Genomic DNA, 21726 nt, shown 5'->3' on the forward strand with positions numbered 1-21726 from the left:
AAAGATGGAGTATAGGAAAGTAAGAGATGATCATGTAAATGTATGTAAAGGATAACTCTGCAGCTGTGGCAGGCACCGGGGAGGAGGGTGGGCGATATGAATGTCACCAGCCCTACATGCCAAGAACAGATGCATACTGGTCAGTAGCATTTTACGTTCGAGGCATGTGGGTTGCTGAATTCATATCTTAGCATAGACTGTATAGCAGTTTCTCCTCTAGCGGTGGTCACCAGTACCAGCTGCAGTGGTTTGAAAAAGAGTTTTAAGGACAGCCTGGCCTACAGCAGCTTGTTGCTTAGCTTGCACGTCAACACAGTAGTGTTTAGTGAAAGTGTGTATGGTAGACCATGTAGCCGCCCTACATATGTCTTCTAGGGGAATATTTACTAGGAAAGCCATGGATGCCCCCATTTTGCGCGTTGAGTGGGCTTTTGGGGGAACTGTTAACCTCTTCTATGCTAATGACAAGGTCAGCTCGTCATGAGGCACACTGGAGCTGTGCTCATGACAAGGTGAACTCGTCATGTATAATGGGATTATCAATCAGTCAGCACAGGACGGGAAAAGCCTTAGCAGCCAAGGTGTTAAAGTGCGCTTTGCCTTTTGATAGCATATTTGAATGCATTTAACTATCCATCTGGCTATTCCTGTCTTTGAAATGGGATTACCCTTATGTAGTGGAGAAAAGGCAACAAAAAGTTGCTTTGTTTATCAACTGCTGGCCAAACAAGAAATCCTGGTTAATGGGTTAATTAAGTATGGTAGACTGTACTTCATTTTTAAAACCTGAGATGCGTAGCCAGGTATGCCGGCGTAGCAACACACTAGTGTTGACAGACCTAGTGGCTGTATCGGCTGCATCAAGGGCGCATTTTATAGATGCGTTAGTGATTAATTTCCCTTCTTGAATTAGGTCAATAGCTTTTGCCTTATAGGGTTCTGGTAGGTGTTGTAATAATCCATCCAGTTCATCATAGTGTGCTCTGTCATAGCGTGCTAGGAGAGCTTGTGTATTGGCAATTCTCCTGGTATTTGCTGCCTGAGAGGCCACTCTCTTTCCTGCGGCTTCTAAGATGTTTGACTCCTTGTCAGAAGGGGGGCATCACCTGTTGTTTGAGAATTTGCCCTCTTTCTGGCATTAGAAACAACTAGAGAGTCTAGTGGTAACTGAGACTTGATATAAGAGGGGTCTGTAGGGGCTGGTTTATATTTCTTTTCAATTCTTGGATTGAGGACACGCGCTCTGGCTGGGTCTTTAAAGATGTCTGGTGCATGCTTAAGTACTCCCTTTAGCATAGGGAATGTACGTATACTCTTCTCTGATGTTGGGAAGGTATTAAATAGGAAATCCTCCTCTACAGGGTCAGTGTGCATGCTTACACCATGATACTGAGCTGCTCTGTCAACTAGCTGGTTAAAAGCGACCGTGTCGTCAGTAGGGGATGGTTTTGTGGGATATGTGGAGGGATCTGGTATGGGTTGTGTATCATATGGGTCATTAGGGTCATTCTGATCGTCCCATGTGTGATCTTGGTTTCCTGGATCATCAGGATCTATAAAATCCTGATGAGGGTCTTCACCCATGTCCTCTCCCTCATCATAATGTGGAGGTGTAGGAGAATATGGAACACAAGGCAGGTCAGGAGTGAAAGGAGGAGGTGTAAAAGGTCTAAAAGGGGATGTCCCAAAGTCCTTTTTCTTAGGAGGAACAGGAGAAGGAGCGTCAGTGTCCAGTCTTCTCTTGTTCTTATTGTAAACTGTTATATGTCTTGTATCAGGTTCTATATACAGTCTATTTTGGTCTGGGCTCACTGGATCAGGATGAAAAAGTTCTTCTTCCACTGTCCGTGGCTTCGACGCCGATGTTTTTGGATCGGTCGTTTGCTTGCTTGCTTTTATTTTTTTCTTGAGCTTTTTTCGGCTCAACGTCTTTTGTCAGCTCGACGGCTGTTTTCGGCTCGACTGCCTTGTTCGACTCGACGACCTTCTTATGTTCAACGGTCTTTTTCGGGTCGATGTGTTTCTTCGAGTCGACTGCTTTCTTCGGTTCGACTGCCCTTTTCGGTTCAATGGCCTTTTTCGGGTCGGAGGCAGTGTTCGGATCGGCGACTTTGTTTGGGTCGATTCCTTTTTTCGGGTCGATGACCTTTTTTGGGTCGACTGTCTTTTTTTGATCGACGCCCTTCTTCGGGTCGATAGTTTTCTTTGGATGAACGCCCTTTTTCTGGTCAACAGTCTTTTTCGGATCGACAACCTTTTTTGGTTGGCCGGTGTTTTTCGGATCGCCGACTTTTTTAGTGTCGGGGCCCGTTTTCGGCTGTGCGGCAGTCGTTAAATCTACGCCCTTTTTGGGAAGAGTTGTGCTCGGTCCCGGGGTACCGGAAGGCTTGGTAATGGTCTTCGGAGCCGAGCCGAAAGGCGGGGCTTCTGAAGCGGTGTTTTTGGTCGTGGCTAAGGCCTCTTGGCGATGCTTTGACCAGAGCCTTGTCTGGAGGTGGAGGCAGGGTAGGGGCTTTAGTACTCACGGTTTGCCCCGGTGGGATGTCGTCATCGGAGTCCGACTGGTCTTCTACTGTGACTAGCTCTAGGTCAGAGTCCGCTGCCTCTGGAAGTTCATGTTGGTCGTCGAAAATGTTTCCCGGTTCAGGTGCCTGTCGCTGCATCTCTTGTCGAGCAGCTCTTCGGTTCCGGATAGTTTTCTTCGACCGGAACTGTGCACAAGCTGGACAGTCTTCCTCTTTGTGCTCCGGAGAAAGGGACGTGTTGCATACTGTATGCTTATTGCTATGTGGAAACTTTGATCAACATTGTGGGCATCTTTTGAACGGGGTCCTTTCCATCGGCGGGAGGCCCACGTGGCGTTGAAAATGCCCAACGGCCCGTGTCGACTACCAGAGATGGATGGAAAGAGTTGTCGAGTCGAGGGATACCGAGCGGAAACAATACCGTTGAAATTATGAGGTTTTTGGCCTTAGAAATTAGGAAAACTTCGGTCCCGAAATTGGAGTTGTCGAAGTGCATCCAAACCCAATGGCGGAGAAAAACAATCTAAAGAATGAGAAGATGCGCACTGTAGTCCAGGGGAGGAGTCACCTATCTCGTGATACTTCGAAGACTTCCAAGACAACAAGGTGCAAACATCCGGACCCAACACTAGGCAGCGATCTATGCTAAGATATGAATTCAGCAGCGCACATGCCTCGAACATTAAGTTTAATATACTCGATAGGGACATACTGACCTTAGTCCTATGCCAAACCTATAGTGTATATTAGTCCAATGCGCAGAGCCTATTAGGGAAATAGGAACTACACTACACCCCTGCCAACACAAACACTGTTCTTTGTGAGGACTTGAGAAAGTAACTTTCTAGTTGGATTACCTTGGTCCCTGTGTCCAATCGTCACTTCAATGCTGTTGGCCTCAAATAGTAACTTTACCCCAGTCCCTCGTGACCAGATAACCACAATTATTGCTTTGTGTTTCTTGGTGCTATTTCTACTAACAGCTTTAACAATTCATAACTTTGGTTCGAATTATTGGATGTATGTTGTTTTGGTACAATTTTATTTATTAAAATGTACTCTATTTTTCAAAATTGTTTTGGTATTTTATTGGTGTTGTGTTCTCACTTTATTACCGTTTGTGTGCTGCATAAATACTTAACACATCGCCTCTGTACCGTATCTTTGTTACTATGGCTATTGTGAAAATCGTTTTTTAAAAATAAATAAAAAGTAAATAAGTGGCAATCAAAGATGATTTATAGGGTAAGCCATGTTGGGAAAGTGTCATATTGTGGAAAATTATAATTGTATTATAATAATAATGCTTAATATAGGTATGTCAAGTCAAAAAAGTTTATTGTATAATTAATTAAAATCATTACAATCTTCCTGTGATAAAAATAACTGTATAGAAACAATTAATGTCAAGCAACAATAAAAATTACCCATTCATTTTACTGCTCAGCGTCCAAAAATATTATAAATACAATGGTTAAAATTTGGATCAAGGCTGGCTCCTGGCATCTCTATGGGAGTCTTAATCGTCTTTCGATTCAGTTCGTATATAGCAGAAGAGTCCCAAGGTAGGCTGGCCATGGGTGGCCTTCCTCCTCAATATTCCTTCTGCTCAACTTGCCCTAAGCATTTTCTTACCTCTGCCAGGAATTTTACTCCCCAGCAGGCCAGAATTATGGAGGAACCTCCCAGCCATCTTATCACTGCCTGTCTGCATGTTCGAATTTTCAGTTCTTTGAAGATAGGCTTAAAAAACCGTCTCCTCTGGACCATGACTGCTGGACATCCACAAAAAAAGTGGGATAAGGATTTATATCCGCAAAGACGGCAATGCTCCGTTTGACGGTTATGTTTCCAGGAGGGTAATAGGTCTTTTGAAACGTGTTGACCCATCCGGTAGTCTATGTAGGATCTTTTTAAGTAACCGCTAAAGTGAGATGATAAGTATGCTTGCGGTTTAAGTACTTTATAGGAGGTGATGATGGTCCACCCATGACAACGTTTGGATATTTTATTTTTGTCCCCCAGAAAGGATTTCCTTTTAGCTGCCTGTAAATGGATCAGATATCAACTCAACCACAGTCAATATTAAGCTGTACCGTATATTTATTACTATGGCTATTGTGAAAATATTTTTTTTTAAATAAATAAAAAGTATATAAGTGGCAATCAAAGATGATTTATAGGGTAAGCCATGTTGGGAAAGTGTCATATTGTGGAAAATTATAATTGTATTATAATAATAATGCTTAATATAGGTATGGTTCAGGTGTCATAACTAGACTGCACCTTGCTGCATTACTTAAAGTGCTTGTTTAAATGTTGTGCTTGTGCATTGTTTTCCATTCTCTTCCAGAAAATCTTCAAAATTAATCTTCAGTCACTGTATTCCTCAGTGTGTGCAAAGTATCTCTCCCCAAGCTCCCTTGGCCGAGGGAACGTGCATTGAAACAAGGTTATTGAGCTAAGCCTATATTTCCACCCCTGTTGCTATAGCTGTGGAACAGTCCATTGCAAGTTTATTCTCTTGAAAGATTTCCTTTGTGCAACTAATCATGTGTTTAATGACCAATGAGAATTATTTGGAAGTAGGTGTTGTTTGGGGTGGTTTGGAAACTAGTAGTTTGATTGGCTCGCTATACAAGTAGCATTTTATTTCCACTTCTTTGTGTAGTGTGATGCCATAAAACTTTGATGAAATGGCTTATACTGATTGCTCTCATTCTAACTAGTCTTTTTTCATTCTGAATTGATAAATGTAATATTTGAATAAGTCTACAAAACTGAGAACTAGAAACGTTTTTCATTTCATAATGGTCTAGGCTTTTTTAGTATGGATTCTGCCTTTCCAGCGAATCGACCCGCCCTAATTCTGATAAGGTTAGCAAGTCAGCAAATATAGCGCGCGCCGTTGCAGGAAAGCATGTCGTGCCTGCAGTAGGAAAAACTCTTCAAAGAAAATAGTGCTCACAGACTGGTAATAAAACATACAGTGTAACAACAGAAGTAAAAGGGCCAGTCCTCATGGAAGGTTCAAATAAAGACAAGCAGTACTAAGGAGGGACTAACAAGCCTATTAACAAATCAGAAGCCAGCATTCACAAAGGACAACGACAGAAGCCAATGAAAAATATGGGCGGGGCTTCAAGCCTATACATAAATACAGCTTGCCTCACAGAACAGCACATGCGTTGCCCAGGCTCGACCTGAAAATTGCTTATGCCTGCAAAATTGGTTCTTGTATACTTTTTATTTCCGTGCCACAATGCAACACAAGAACATCCACTAGACTTATCTCCAGAGCTCCGAGCAAGCGGTGTGTCTCTCGGAAATGTTGCATGAGGTGTGCGCCAATCCCCTCCCTGGTTGCAAGTAGTACAGGCTCACTGCAGCATCCCCAAGCTGTTGAGTTCCACCGGAGAAAAGTGGGCCATGTAGCCGTGCAGTTATACTTGTGCTCAGGAATGTTATGTGATGTTAAAAACATTTCTTAAGCACATGAAGAGGAATGCAGGCTAGGCTAAGGAGGCGAACAACCAGGTCTTTAGTTGCTTCTGAAAATATAATTGATTTTGAGTCTTTCTTAGCGAAGATGGCAAAGAGTTCCATAGGTTTGGAGCAAGGACATAAACAGAACGTCCATTCATTCCGGTTCTTCTGTGGGAAGGTATGGAGGCCAGATTCAAATTTGCTGAGCGCCGCCTCTCATAGGGGAAGAAAACCGCATCAGGAGCAGCAAGACTTGGAATTTCGCTTCCCTACTAAAATCTCAAGGAGACACACGCACTCTGTATTTTAAATCTTGTTCACATATAAATCTTGGTCAGCAGTAAACCATTTCTCCCTCACACGCCGCTTGATCTTCTTTACATTGCACCTTTCTGGGCCACAACAGAAAAACAGCCAGGGCGCACATTCCTTGTGAAACTGACTGGAACCTCAGTTCTTCAATCAGTGTTGAAACCATGTGTAATCTTTTTGTGTGGTCCCCCGCCATCTTGGATTATTTCATTGAGTGATCCAGAGGGCGTGTACCTGTTAAGGCTTTGAGCTTTTTAGCTAAATAACAGAAACCGTCATTGAGAAGTACGGTGTATGATTAAGCTCCATTAATAATGTGTTAGCAAGACCAGCCAGTAAACAAGCAGCGCATATCTGTAGGTCACCTCATGATGAAGGTTTGAAAACCTATTTACAGGTTTGAGGATTGAAATCAGGGCTGTGGAAGGATCCCTCTGGAATGGAGACACTCCACAGGAAACTGAGATGGGCTAAGATGGGAAGGTAGGATAAGACAGCCGGAGGCAGCCCCTCCCCCCATGGCACACAGGAACGGAGATGTGTTTGGCAGACACCCTGACCAATTGTGTGACCAGGATGCAATAGTTGTAAAGAAATGTCTCCATCTTATTTCAGAAATGAAAAATGACAATTATCCGATGTCCCTGGGCCATACCCCATGTTTTCATGACATACGACGTGTGACTGATGACGTTGAGCCATTGATGTTTATTGTTTGAATCTGTATTGTTACCAAAAAATTATAAATAAAGACCATGAAAAAATAGATTGAAATTAGACTTCGGAAGAAACACAAGGAAGTCACTGAGGATGTGAAGGATTTGCTGCCCGGAATGAGTGGTCAGTGACCCGGGAAGAGGTTTGAGGATTGAAATGAGGCTTCTGAGGCCTCAAGAGGATGCCACTGACTGGAGGGAGGACACTACAGACCAGAGAGAGATTTATTAGGACTAGGAGCAGATCTGAGGATTACAATGAGGTTTATGAGAACTTGAAGAAGGATTTGCTGCCCGGAATGAGTGGTCAGTGACCCGGGAAGAGGTTTGAGGATTGAAATGAGGCTTCTGAGGCCTCAAGAGGATGCTACGGACTGGAGAAAGGTCACTGCAGACTGGAGAGAGATTTATTAGGACTAGGAGCAGATCTGAGGATTACAATGAGGTTTATGAGAACTGGACGAGACCTCTTCTGATTGGATGGAATTTATTAAAGAATGAGGCCTGAACATGGCTTTCATGAAATTTCAAAGAAGTTTGGAGGCACTGAAGGGATGGTTTGAAGACTGGTATTGTAATTAGGAAATTTTGAATGAGTTTGTGCACAACTCCTAATTGAGGAAAAACTGAGGAGAAGATTCCAGAATGTGCTGTGTTTTCTGTGTGTTCAGGGTGCGTTTCTTACGGCTTCAGGCGAGTTTTAAAGATACAAATATGTTTTGTGAGGACAGCAGCTCATTTCTGTAGCAATAATTTCAAGATTCAAAGTAGTTTTCTGATGACTCGCAGGGATTTATGAAAATTTAAGAGAGTTTCCTGATGACGCAGAGGAGTTTTCTGAACACTTAAGTTTTCAGGGGGCTCAAACATATTTTCTGAGGACTTAATGGTGTTTGAGGACGCAATGTGATTTTATGAGAATCTGAAAGCTTCCTAGCACTTTGTGTGACCTCAGTAGTGGCATTTACACACCGCAGCAGTGAGACCTGCTCCTTACACACCGAGAGGAGGATAATAAACCAGCCTTACCTGGACAGGGTGCTTCTGACATCCTGCAAAACAGAGAAACAAACACAGAAAAATCAGTTTCCAGAGAAGATGTTAACGGTATAGCTGTATTTTTAGGAGGGAAACACTTCCATCTTTCTATGGTTAGAAAACAGTGACTGGGGTCACATGACACAACGCATTCTGTGGCATCGCATGACTAAGCACAGAATAAGACATTCTGAATGAAGTCACATGACATAGCAGAAACTGACATTCTGATTGGTAATGACATAGCACGGGGTCATTCTGAATGGAGCCACAAAACACAGCACATTCTGATATTCTGAATGGGGTCACTTGACATATTGTATGATGTTCTCAACAGGGTCACATGCATGGGCATAATTTAGGGATTAATGAGTGCAGCAATGCTATGCTGCATACCCAATTGCACATCTGCGACAAAATACGATGCAAACTTTTCTTGTACAAGTTCGTATTATTCTGTGCTTGTCACATTTCATCCAGCGTGACTTTATTCACGATGAAAACCATCCAAACATCCATTTGCTTCACATAAAGTAGTTGTGCCAATCCAGGCCTCTTACTACATCATTTCAGGACATTTACTTCATGAATTACAACTAAAATCTTCATCCCAATGCATTTCGGGCCTTTTAATTGCCCTTCATCAGGGGAGGAAAGCCATGGCATATAGGGCGGCAACCATGACAAAGTTCTAACCATGATGTCCTATTGTATTTTGACAGAAGGGTAACGTAAGGCATGTGATAGCATTAAGTGCAAAATTCTGACACTGGGAATACTTTGGTAATATGTTGCATAAAAGAGCACGCATTGCATACGAGAAGCACCCTTGACAAAATGCAGGCCCTGGCACAATGGAGGTGAAAAGGTCGGTTTTCATTGGCTTGTCACCTTGAAAGTACTTGAATATACAGGAGTGCCCTTTCAGAATCAATGGCTTTTTAACAAATTAATTTGAAAATTGTGCGTTTTAATACACTTTTGGCTTCCATTTTTTTTAAAGCATTTGTCGGTGGGAGAACGCTCACCAATCCCTCCCACTCCCCCCAAGCCTACAATAAGAAATCTTATAACTACAATTTATGGTAAGTATTATATCCCACCACTTTCAAAGATCAAGTCACCACCCTAATCTAGGTGGTCTCTAAAATTGCCATTTGTCTGTGTTGTGTAATACTAACCATGCAGTTATTACAGAACTTCTGCGATGTCAGTTATTGTAATGTCTTCAGGGTTAAGGTCATGTGACATATCCCCGAGGACATTTAGAGTCACAGGTCATACGATGTCACTTCCTGTGATATCATTACCGTCAGAGTGTGTGTGATGTCACTTCCACTATAGATGGCATTTCGTTGAATCGACATCCTTAGACACATGACACAGCAGTGGGTAATATGAATGAGATCACATGTCACAATCTGCAATATTCTGAATGGCGCATTGTCTGTTATATTCTGATCTGAGTCACATTATATACCAAATCATGAATGAGTTCCATCGTAGAGAAAACATTTGACAAGATCTACAGGTGATATCACACACACTGAGAGCACAACTAGAGTGACAAATGGAAACTGGTTTCTACCCAGGAAACTCTGTATTTCACGCTTTGAATACAGGTATTTGTTTTGCACCTCTGCAGTGATCTGAGCCTTCCTAATGGCGTCTCATCCTCAATAATCTTTGTTACAATTGAGCTACTAGCTGTAACATATAGCGCCTAGACACCTACAGAGAGAGTGCATGTTACATGTGTGCTACATGTGAAATGAAATGAAATGAAAAGGGGTTTTGTTGAGCGCGGCTGCTGCCCTAAGGCGTCCAAGCGCTAAGTAGAAGGATAATGCCTCATGAAGCAACAGCTTGGAGAAGGGTTCAGTTAGTGAAGAGGAAGGTTTTAAGCTGTTTGCGGAAGGATGACAGGTTGGAGTTTGATCTTAGGTGTATAGGGAGAGAGTTCCACAACTTAGCAGCGTTGAATGCGGAAGATCTTCCTCCTGCTCTTGACCTTTTGATCCGGGGGACTACCGCCAAAAAAGCATGAGTAGAGCGGAGTTGCCTGCTGGGGCAGTGAGGGGACAGGCGAGGATGATTAATCTTGGGACCGGTTCTCCAAAATGCTTGATGGGCCACGCACAGGGCTTTAAATTTTATGCTTTCCCTAAAAGGGAGCCAATGTAGGGTTCTCAGTCCAGATTCTATTGATGCTCTGCATGGAATCTGAAGCAGCGTGCGTGCAGCACAGTTCTGGACTCGCTGGAGTTTTTACAACACATATTCTGGTGCCCCCACATACAAGGCGTTGCTGAAGTCGAGTCGGGATTGTATTAGGCCCTGTATCACGATCTGCTTGGCTTCAAAAGGAAGGACTGGGAGGATTATTTTGAGCATCCTGATAAGCCCAAAGCAGGTTGCAGATGTTTTGGATGCTTGGGTGTTGAGAGTTAGAGATTTGTCCAGCCAAACCCCTAGACTTTTGATATTGTCTTTCGGGGTAGGTGGTATGCCCAAGCTGGTGGGCCAAAGGTGGTCGATGGTCAGCAGCATTGGGGGGCCGAGTAACATTAGCTCGGTTTTGTCCCCGTTGAGCTTAAGGGAAGATATCGTTATCCATTTCCTTACCTCCTCCATGCATACCGTCAGATTGGTCTGTGTTAGCTCGCTGTTCTTCTGTGCAAGGGACACCACTAACTGAGTATCGTCCGCGTACGTGATGATCTTAATATCATATGGGCGGACGAACTTAGCCAGCGGTTCCATATACACATTGAACAGCGTGGGGCTCAGTGACGAGCCCTGTGGTACCCCACAGCCCAGAGGCCTGCTAGTGGAGGAGGAGTTTCCCTCAAAGACTTGGAAGGTCCTTCCACTCAGAAAGGATCTCAGCCAGGCCAGAGCTTCCCCGGACACTCCCAAGTTGGAAAGTCGACACAGCAGAGTTTTATGACATACCGTGTCGAAAGCGGCACTCAGATCGAGGAGGAACACTGCCACTGATCCTCCTTGATCCAGAATCCGCCTGGCTTCTTCCGTTACTGCTAGCAAGGCCGTTTCCGTCCCATGTTTGGGACGGAACCCTGTCTGCGAGACATCGAGTAGGTGGTTAGACTCGAGAAATCTGGTCAGGTGGAGGTTGACATGCTTCTCCAAGATCTTACTCGCCCAAGGCAGCAGGGAGCTGGGGCGGTAGTTGTTCAGGTTATTAGGGTCCAAGTTGGGCTTTTTCAGTAATGCTCTCACCATTGCTTTCTTCCAGCTGAGTGGAACATCGCTCTTTATTAGGGAGTTATTGAGTAACTCCATAAGAGGGGGGCGAATGATTTGGCTGGCAGCAACCATAGTGCGGGGTGGGGCTGGGTCACTGGGGGATCCTGACTTTACTTGTAGTGACAGGATTTCCAGAGCCTCTAGGTCTAGCAGAGGGAAGTGATTCAAGGTTTTTCGAGGAGAGACCTCTACCTCCCTTAGGGGATGGGGAGCAACAGTGGGGGAGTCTGGAATTGGGTTTACGAATGTGACATAGATTTTATTTATTTTCTGATAAAAGAATTCAGCTAGGTCGTTGCAGCGCACGGTGGGGTTGTCGTTGGAATCTATGGGTGGGGGAAGCTTAGTTAGGCGCTTGACTATTTGGTAGATCTCGCTCGGTTTTGACCTAGCCCTCGTTATTTGTTCATTATAATAAATGGATTGTGACTTTTTTATTTCAAGTTTATAGGCTTTGATGGCCTCCCTATAGATAGCTTTGTCTGTGATGGCATATTCCAGACGCCACCTCTTTTCAAGCCTCTTGCAATGGCGCTTTTTTATTCTGAGCTCCTCTGAATACCATGGGGCAGTGACCCGTGGCCTTTTTAAGCTGACTTGCCGAATGGGGAGTATGGAATCAAGAGATTTCTGAATCCAATTGTCGAAATGTATGTTATCTGAGGGGGGGTCCTGAGTGAAAGAGGGTCTAGAGTCTGCCAGGGAGGTAGCCCATTGTTCTAATGGGAGCTTGGACCAATTCCTCATTTTTCGCAGAGACGGAGTACACTTAACGGGTTTGTAGGTGGACCAGGTGAGAGGAATTAAAAAGTGGTCGGTCCACACAAGACGAGTAGTGGGGGCTACCTTGAGCTCAGCGGAGTTGCTGAACACAGGATCGAGCAAGTGCCCTTTGATGTGCGTGGGGGTTTGGACAAGTTGCTCTAGCTGAACTGCAGCCGGGCTCGCGGTTATCTCATTTGCTGTACTATCTGAGCTGTCGTCAAAGTGGATGTTAAAGTCACCCAGCAGCGTAAAGTTGGAGGGGGCGGTAACAAGTTCCTCTGCTATAGATGGTAGTGTGGTATGGAATTAGTTCAGGGGACCTGGGGGGCGATACAGGAGGATTCCTGTAAAGCTCTCATTAGGGGTGAATTTTAGAGAGAAGGACAGGCTTTCGCAGTCGGGGACAGAAGCCGGGGTGCAATAGCACTGGTATAGATCTTTATAGATAATTGCAAGTCCCCCGCCTTTCCCCTGTGCCCGGTCTCTGCGTATAATCTGATAGCCCGGGGGGAGTGCTTGTATCAGGTCAGGATCAGAGTCGGGTGTTAATCAAGTTTCGGTTAGAAAGAGTGCGTCTGGCGCGAGTTCCTCTAATAGTGAGATTTCCGTACTGTGCTTTGGCAGAGATCTACAGTTTAAAAGATACATTGCAAAAACCTGCAGATCAGTTCTTTCCTGGACAGTGTTGAGCCTCGTCTTGCAGTGTGAGCAGAGGGTAGGTAAATCAAGGGGGTGATATGAGCGGCAGCAGCTTTTTTCTAGAGGGGGCCTTAGGTTGCAAAGGGAGCCTAAGCTGTATGCCTTCCTTGATGTCCTTGATGAAGGGCCAGAGGTTGTGGCCCCTTGCCCCGGTCGGGCGCGGACGGGCGCAGACGGGCTTGCCTTTGGCGCGCCTTCGGCGCGCATGCGGCGCGCCCGCTGCGTGCGTCCGCTGTGCGTCCGGGACAAGCACATCGTTTAAGGGGGAGCAGGCGGGGGCGTGACCGAGCGGCGGTGGGCGTGGCCTGGGTCGAGGGGTTCTCTCGTAATGGCGGCAATCTCGTAGCAGCGTTTAATCAGCTGCACGAAGCAGTGAGTGAATTCCAGGCAGAGGTGGGTTACAAGTGCAGGTTTAAAAGCAAAACACACAATAGTATTTAAAAAAATTTGCAGTAATCTCGGCTTCCGCCTCAAGAGTCAATTTCCATCTGAGTCGCGCTGGGGGTCTGGCGCGCTTTTTGTAGTGGAAGGGGGCGTGGCCGAGCGGCGGTGGGAGTTAGAGTGAGCAAGGAGTGTGTCTATTGTGATATAATGTATGGGGACAGGACTCCATTTTGGATCCTGTGTGTGAATAGTACATATGATGGAGGATGGAGGGAGGCTGTCAGATAGGGAGGTAGATTGGTCCACTTCAAAGACCTCTGGAAGGTTTCCCCAGACGTCTGTGAAAGGAAAGAAATGAGGGAGACAAATGATGCTCTGAAGGACGTCTGCTGCACACTTCCTGCATCCTTCATCCCCAGAAGAGTTAATATAGTTCTGTGTAGCAGTTGAGTGTGAAGGCCTCTCTACTGAGCCTTTGCATCAGTTTCCTCCGTCAAGGCACACACAGATCCACTTTCTCTTCATACCAAGATTGAGTGACAAAGACTTCAACCTGACCAGTCCAAGCTAATAAATAAAATGTCAGAACTGCCTGAAACCAGCCCCAGAGATGGAATCCTGGAATGGGCATCCACAGATGCAAATCTTGGACAAATATTAGTTAGAGACCCTGACCACTGTACCAGGATTCTCTTTGACCAAGGTCAGACCATGAAGCACTGCAGGAGAAAAATATTTATGTTCGGAGGTAGGATCCCTGTTTGTCAGCTTCCTTACAGGTGGGGGCAACCTGGAAAGGACCCATGCAGGGAGAACTATGGCTACCTAGAGAATAGAGGAGCTGTTGAATTACAACTCCCAAGTGAGAAGCCCGCCTTGTAAAGTCATCAGCCCTGGTGACTGGTAAGTAAGGAGCGGTGCCAGGGACTTGGGCCATAATCCTGCTGAAGGAGCGCGATCTACCTTGTTGGAAGAGGCCAAATCACTGAGCAGAAGAGGTACTGGAAGTATGCCCAGGAGGAGGAGGTAAGAGCAGAAGAGGTACTGGAAGTATGCCCAGGAGGAGGAGGTAAGAGCAGAAGAGGTACTGGAAGCGTGCGCAGGAGGAGGTACAAGCCGAAGAGGTACTGGAAAGCGTGCGCAGGAGGAGGTACAAGCTGAAGAGGTACTAGAAGCGTGCGCAGGTGGAGGAGGTACGAGCAGACAGGATAATAGAGTGTTCTTCAGAAGAAGGAGGTACGAACAGAAGGATTACTAGAGAAGTGCCCTGCAAGAGGAGGAGGTACAAGCAGAAGGGGCACTATTATGGAGAGTGAATTTAGTGACCACAACCCACTCTGTGTCCATATGTTGGGCCCATTATCCTTAAAAATTAGTGACATTTCACCGAGGGGTATATTAAGAACGACTGATGGCAAGCGAAGACTCAAATGGTCCCAGATTTCCCCAGATAAATTTGACAATAAAGTCAAAGTTTCTTGCACCACTCTGCTATCATGCTGTACAGCTGTTGGCTCCTCTCCCAAAGGGATTATGGGAGCATATGAACTAACAGCGCATAAGGCTGGTGATATCTTAAGTGCTCCCGCTAGTCGAACTGTCACCTATGGCCCTAGATGGTTCGACATTCACTGTTCTAAGGCAGCTAAGAAGCTGAGGGACGCTCTCTCAGCCAAACCAAAGGAGCCAAGTTGATGTATGCGCTTGCTGTAAAGAATACAAGTTATCTCTGGTTAAACGAAAGGTTGACCTGAAGGAAGAGGCATGGAGGGAATTGGTTGCTATTAGTACTCTTAGGAATAGCTCCAGGTTTTGGAACACTGTGAATCAGCCATTCCTCTGTCAGGAAGTGGGGGGGACCCTAGATTCACACATCACTGAGGAGTGGGTGTTTAATTTTTAATCCATGTTTGACTGCCCGACGGAGCACAGCTGCCAAGGGAGACGAGTTGCTAATGACCCGCCAATAATCTTCGAAAAGGATGAGGTTATAGCTGGGTTTGAAGGGCTAACCATTAACAAAGCACCGGGCCCAGATGAGATTCCCCCGGACCGATACAAGTCCAACCCCCCTTTCTGGGCACCAATTCTAGAGGCGGTGTTTAACGCAGCGGCAAAAATCAGGTGCCCTCAATCCTGGGCTTCCTCCACCATAGTCCCTGTTTTTAAGAAAGGTGATAGAATTAGCACCCACTGTTACAGGCCCATATCTCTTATTGACTCAGTGGTGAAAGTGGTAGGGTGCATCCTCCTGCAGAGATTGTCAACCTGGGCAGAGGAGGAAGAGATACTGTCGGAAGTCCAGTACGGATTCCGGTCGGGCCGCTCTACCATTGCTCAGTGTCTCAACTTATATATGATACTGAGCAAATATACTGTTGCAAGTTCTGGTACTATCTATCTTGCCTTCATGGATTCGTCCTCCGCATTTGATTGTGTTAATAGAGCTAAATTGTGGCAGTCCATGAGGGCAAAGAGGGTGGATAATAATATTGTTAACTTTTTAGAGGACCTGCACAAATCAACTAAGGCTAACGTCAGGTTCTCCCAGGACCTTCAGGTTACTAGGGACCTTGAGATTAAGAGAGACATACGCGAAGGCTGCATTTTGGCCCCATTTTTGTTTAACCCCTTCCGTGCAGGGGTAATTCCCCTGCTGTGCTGGGGCGCGCACAGCGCCCCGGTGCTCATGACGAGCTCAGCTCGTCATGAGGCACTGTGCTCGTGTGCTCATGACGAGCTGAGCTCATCATGACCACACCCGTTTCCGCGGAACGCTCAGCACAGCAGGGGAATTATCCCCGTGTGTGAGCGTTCCACGGCTCATGATGAGCTCAGCTCGTCATGAGCACCCAAGCACCGTGCCTCATGACGAGCTGAGCTCGTCATGAGCACGGAAAATGTTAATTTTTATATCAACAATCTGGAAACTGAATTAAGAGCAACTGAAGTGGATTACCCATATGTAGGGCGGCCTGGCATTCCCGTCCTGTTATTTGCGGACGATGCCGTCCTTATATCTAGGTAGGCAATAGGTCTGCAATCCCATTTAACAGCCTTTTCTAGTTTCATGGCTGACCGGGACCTAACAATTAATAATTCCAAATCTTATGTAATGGAGGTGGGGCAACGATCCACAAAGAGTTTTCAATTCAGTGTTGTCCTTGCTAAGATCCCCGTGCTAATGTGTTTTCCTATTTAGGAGTTATTTTTGACGATAAATTAAAATGGGTCCTTTAATCTTGAGGAAAAGGGGGGGAGGGGGAGTGGTCCGGGTTAATGAGTCAATTTTTAATTTTGCCTCTAAAACAGGGAGGAAACCAACAGGAGCTATGTTAAAGGTTTACTAAGCCAAACGTTTGGCTATAGCTACCTACGGTAGTGAAATATGGGGATACACTGTTGTGGACTCACTTCAGGTGTTGGTTGAACAACTTTTTGAAACACCTCCTGTGTGTCCCGTGCGGAAGCCCCAACTTAGTGGCACATGAGGAATTGGGGGTCTCTTACCGGAGTGATGTTCTTGCACTGCGCCCTCTGATTTTCTGGTTGAAGTGTTGGTTAAATAAAGACTTAACCCTCAATCACATAATCTTAAGAGAGTGCATGTCCCTTGACAATGCAACCCGAATCTCGTGGCTTAAGTACATTAAAAGTAGCCTTTAAAAGGTAGGGCACGGTGATCTATTCTGTAAGCCAGAATCGATCGTCAAGAAGGACGTGGAACTTATCAGGGCAGCCTTCCTGACCCTAAGGAAAGTGGACAGGAAAGTGAGGGAGTTACTGAAGCCTAGTGTCAGCACATTTTTACTACTCAAAACAACTCCAACTACGGAGCCTTACCTTATGGGGTTTTTATCAACACATGAGAAATTTGTATTAACCAGGTTCCCCATGAACCTTTTTCACTTTTTGCTAGCTAGGCCCAAGGGATACAATAGAGGCCAAGTGTTAGCTTCCTGCAGCTGCAACGAACAGCCTCCGCAGGATCTGCTACACTTTATGTTTTTATGTAAGTTATATGAAATTCCCGAAGGAACTTCCTGGTTCGTATTTTAAAAAGATTGAATTTTAGTCAAGCCCGTCCTGCCCTGAATTGCTAAAAGAGGACTGAATTATCTTTGTAGTAGGATTTTTAAAAGGTTCTGTGAAATCGAGGGCCTGTATGGATGTGTAGATAGGGCATGTTTAAGGTCTTATTGGTTTAGAGGATTTTGTGCATTGTTTTAACTGGAGGTTATGCTCTTGCGGTATTTTACATACAAAGGGCCCGAACAAATCAGGGTGGACTTTGGGCCTTATTTATAACCTGTAAAAGAGGTTTGACCTCAATATGTTTTAATGAATTACTGTTTTATGTATCTGTTTTATGTTTCAATACACTGTGATATGTATAACTTTGATGGTTTTTGACTTAATAAAACGGATAAAGTTTATCTAACTGAATGCCTCTGCATGAGTAATACATGACAGCTATAGGTGCAATGCCCCCAGCCCATGGTAATAATATTAATAAGTCTCTCCAAAGCTGCATGAATAATAATATGACAGCCATAGGAGCAATGCCCCCGGCCCATGGTAATAATATTAATAAAACGTCACTCCAAACCTGCATGATTTATCGCTCAAATAACAGCTTTAAATATATTTTGGAAATCCATTTTTCCTCAAAACATCAGTTCATGGGTTCTGAAACTAAATACATATTTATCTCAAATACACGCTTCAGAATTTTAGTGAACATAAATTAATTCAATCAAGCACAAACGTCTAATTTAGTAGGCTGGCTAAACACATGTGAGCTACAAGTCAGTAGAGTTAATGACTTAGTGGGTGGTAGCAAGCAGGGGACCACTGTCATCAGATAGACCAAACACATAGGCCATCGTCCTACACCATGGGTACTCACAAACTTTCTCTCAGGGGACAAATTTACAGTGTGGTTTGTGTCCGAGGGCCGCACCGGTGGGGGTGGGGTCGGGGGCAGGGCTAGAGCAACAAAAAAAACGGTGACCATGAGGTTGAACACAGGTCCCTGCAGTGGGCGATATATATATATATATATCTATATCTGCCTCCCTCTCTCCATCCCTCTATCTCCCTCTCTCCCTCCCTGTCTCCCTCTGTCTCACTCCCTCTCTCCTTCCCTCTCACTCCCTCTCCCCATTCCTTCTCCCTCCCACACCTTCCCTCTCCTTTCCTCTCCTTGCCTCTCCTTCCCTCTCCTTTCCTCTCCTTCCCTCCCTCACCCTCACTCTCCTTCCCTCTCTCTCACTCCCCTTCCCCCTCTACCTCCCTCATTCCCCTTCCCTCACCCTCACTCCCTCCCTCACTCCCCTTCCCTCACTCCCCTTCCCTCACTCCCCCTTCCCTCACTCCCCCTTCCCTCACTCCCCCTTCCCTCACTCCCCCTTCCCTCACTCCCCCTTCCCTCACTCCCCTTCCTCACACCCCCTTCCCTCACACCCCTTCCTCACACCCCCTTCCTCACACCCCCTTCCCTCACACCCCTTCCATCTCTCCCCCTCCCTCACTCCCTCCCTCCCTCCTTAACTCCTTCCCTCACCCCCTTCCCTCACTCCCCTTCCCTCACCCCCCTTCCCTCACCCCCCTTCCATCTCTCCCCCTCCCTCCCTCCCTCACTCCCCTTCCCTCTTTCCCTCACTCCCCTTCCCTCACTCCCCTTCCCTCACTCCCCCCCTTCCCTCACTCCCTCCCCTTCCCTCACTCCCTCCCCTTCCCTCACTCCCTGCCTCCCTCCCCTTTCCTCACTCCCCTAAAAAGACCATTTGCATGCGAATGGGGCTTTGCTGTATTTCTCCTCATCTTAGCGCCCCTGCAGATCCACTCTGGCCTCGCCGGAATGAATCGCCCGGCCCCACAGAGCAGCAGAGTCGCTCCGAGTAACTCTGCAACCGGCAGTGTTTGCAGACACTCTAAAATTGTTCTTTTAAATCATGGTCCGTGGGCCGCAGCAGAAGTCTTGCCGGGCCGTACTAGGAGTACCCATGTCCTAGACTGACACAAGAGGTTCATCAACATTGCAGGAGTCATCTTCCTCCAATTACAAGAGAGGCTACTCCAAAAGGTCAAGGGAGAGCATCCTAGAATGAGTCACAAGGTCATATCAACGGGTCAGGGTCCATCATTCCAGCAAGAGTGGTCGTCTCTTGTAAGAAGGATGAGTCTCCCTTGGACTGTGGGTCTTAATGGTCCCATTTCATTTCTCAACACCGATATAAAACTATACGCCAAATTTCAGCTATATTGGTGGTGGTGGGCACGATTTCCAAATTGGTCACCCAGGGAAACAGGTTTATTATGTAAAATTTTCCTAAATGCAGAAATGGCATTTGAACATGTGTTTAGATTAACTGGTAAATTACATGTTTGTACCAACATTAAGAAGTCCTGGTAGGGGGAGGAGCTACGCGTGGACCCAAAATGGCCACCTGAGCTCGGGGCTCCTGAGACCCCAGCCTCCGTTGACATCATCCTGCCTTTTATCCTGAGCCCTGAGCAGAAAAATCTGTGGCGGGGGAGAAGCGGCACCCGGCACAACAACCCCCGGCATGATCCGACCTCGGATCTTTGAGTTGTGCCGCCCGTGGGGACGGGACCCGACGCCCGCGTGAGCCGGGACCTGGAGTGGGCTCGCCCCTCCGGCCGCAAGCGAACAACATCTGCTGCAGAGTACTGGAAGTCTCAGGTCCGGCGTCCATTTGGGCACAATGTTTACCAGGCTCATTAACGGACGCCAGCCAGCACGCCCGCGGTGTGGGTGGACTGCGGCGACTGCCCGGGGCAGTGAAGAGGCGGAGGCGCCGCCGGTTGGGATTTCAGTGGCCTGCCGTGGGATCGGAGGAGCGCGGCAGGAGTCCCTTTGAAGACTGTGGGATCCGGCACTGGGGGAGGCGGCCAGGCGGGCTGCCTCGAGTCGCCGCGGAGACGCTGGGACACCGCGATTTCATCAGGAGGTGCCGGCTTGGGGTTGTGGTGGTGCCTGCTGCCCCCTGGGACGATACCTGAGGCAGACGCGATCCCTGGTGCGTCATGGAGTACTGTTGGGTGCCGGTGGCCGGGGGTTGCCGGTTCCGGCCCCGATTTTGGTATATGTAGTGCCCGGCTTGGCGGCGGGCCTTGGCTGGTGCACTGCAACATTCTGAGCGGCATACATAGGCAGAGGAGCTGCCGGTCGGGTCACCAGCTGTCTGCTGTCGGACCGGAGGTGCGCGGCTTGGATTTCTTGGGCGAGTGGCGCCCCACGCTGCCAGGGGTGGACAGACAGGGTACCTCGGGCCGCTGCAGTGACGCCGGGCCCATACGGCGATCCTGTGTGGAAGGGCAGGCCTGGTGCTGGTGTGAGACCCCCCTCTATGAGATATTTGACGGACGTATTGCTGGGTGGGGCGGCATGGCACCACTGAACAATTGCCAGGAAATAGCCAGGACTGGGACTGTACGTGTATCAGGGCGGCAGCCCGGGACTGCTGAAGGATTGTGGGCAGAATCAGAAACCAGTTCTCATTTCTGCGATGGATGTCCCGCCTTGGAGTCTTGGCCGTGAGTGAGGGTCCGAGATGTGGTGACCCGCGTCCCTCGCCGTGAGATACATGGCGGTTAAGACAGGAGGTGCCGAAGCATTCAGTTGCAACATTTCAGAGGTGGCTCCGCACGCTGACTGGCCGGCGGTGGCTGGGCTTGCTGACTGAGGGGGCGTGGGAGGTGGGTGTCACCGGTGAAAATGTGCCTATGACAGGGGACAATTGCTCCCCAAGAGGAGCCACACGATCACGGCAGCAGCACGTTACGGAGGTGTGTCAATTACAGTGATGGCGACAAAGCTGGACTCTGATAAGACCATGCCCAGCTCATCAAAGGGTCAAAAGAGGTGCAGTCTGATAGGCTTGATCGGTACACTATGCCCATGTAAACGCTGGGTTTACATCGGGGTCTAGGGGGGGGTCGGTATTCTTATTAAGAATTCCTTCCCATTGGAGATTCAGGCTACATGGTCAGATCAGAGGGGTAGATATGTCGGTATCTCGGGGCAGATGGGGGGAAAGAAAGTTACTTTTTTGTCAATTTATGTGCCACCGGGCCTTCAGTCAGACACATACAGAGACTTAGGTGCGGTGTTTTTGACGCTACCTTTGGGCCTCCTGGTACTGGGGGCGATTTCAATGCAGTGCTTGACGGGGAAATGGATAGGTATCCGGCGCGAATGCACACTCCATCGCAGAGGTGGATTCCAGATTTCCTCGAAACGTTAGGTCTGGTTGATTGCTGGAGGTTACGTAATCCGACGCAGAAGCATTTTACTCATGTGTCAGCCGCACATAAAAGTATGTCCAGGCTGGACAACATATTGGTACCGGCGGCTATGGCCGCAACAATTAGAGAGGCGCGGTATCTTGGCAGAGGCATCTCTGATCATTCCCCAATGTGTATACAGGTTGAGTGCGGACAGCCAGCTGTGGGTAGGGTGGCTCTGATCAGTGCGTAACAAGAGATCGGTGCAAGCGAAAGTA

At 47.0% G+C, this 21726-nt stretch overlaps 1 protein-coding gene across 1 annotated transcript in view; it reads right to left on the reverse strand.

Moving 5' to 3' along the window:
• Positions 1–21726, reverse strand: part of LOC144754223 (E3 ubiquitin-protein ligase TRIM39-like) — a 149886-nt gene that overhangs the window by 55531 nt on the left and 72629 nt on the right. The window contains exon 4 of the mRNA XM_078641811.1: positions 8069–8091. Within this exon, the coding sequence (XP_078497937.1) occupies positions 8069–8091 (23 nt within the window). The remainder of the gene's footprint in view (positions 1–8068; positions 8092–21726) is intronic.

This window comes from Lissotriton helveticus, chromosome 5_1 (assembly GCF_964261635.1).
Source record: "Lissotriton helveticus chromosome 5_1, aLisHel1.1, whole genome shotgun sequence".
Taxonomy (NCBI): Eukaryota; Metazoa; Chordata; class Amphibia; order Caudata; family Salamandridae; genus Lissotriton; species Lissotriton helveticus.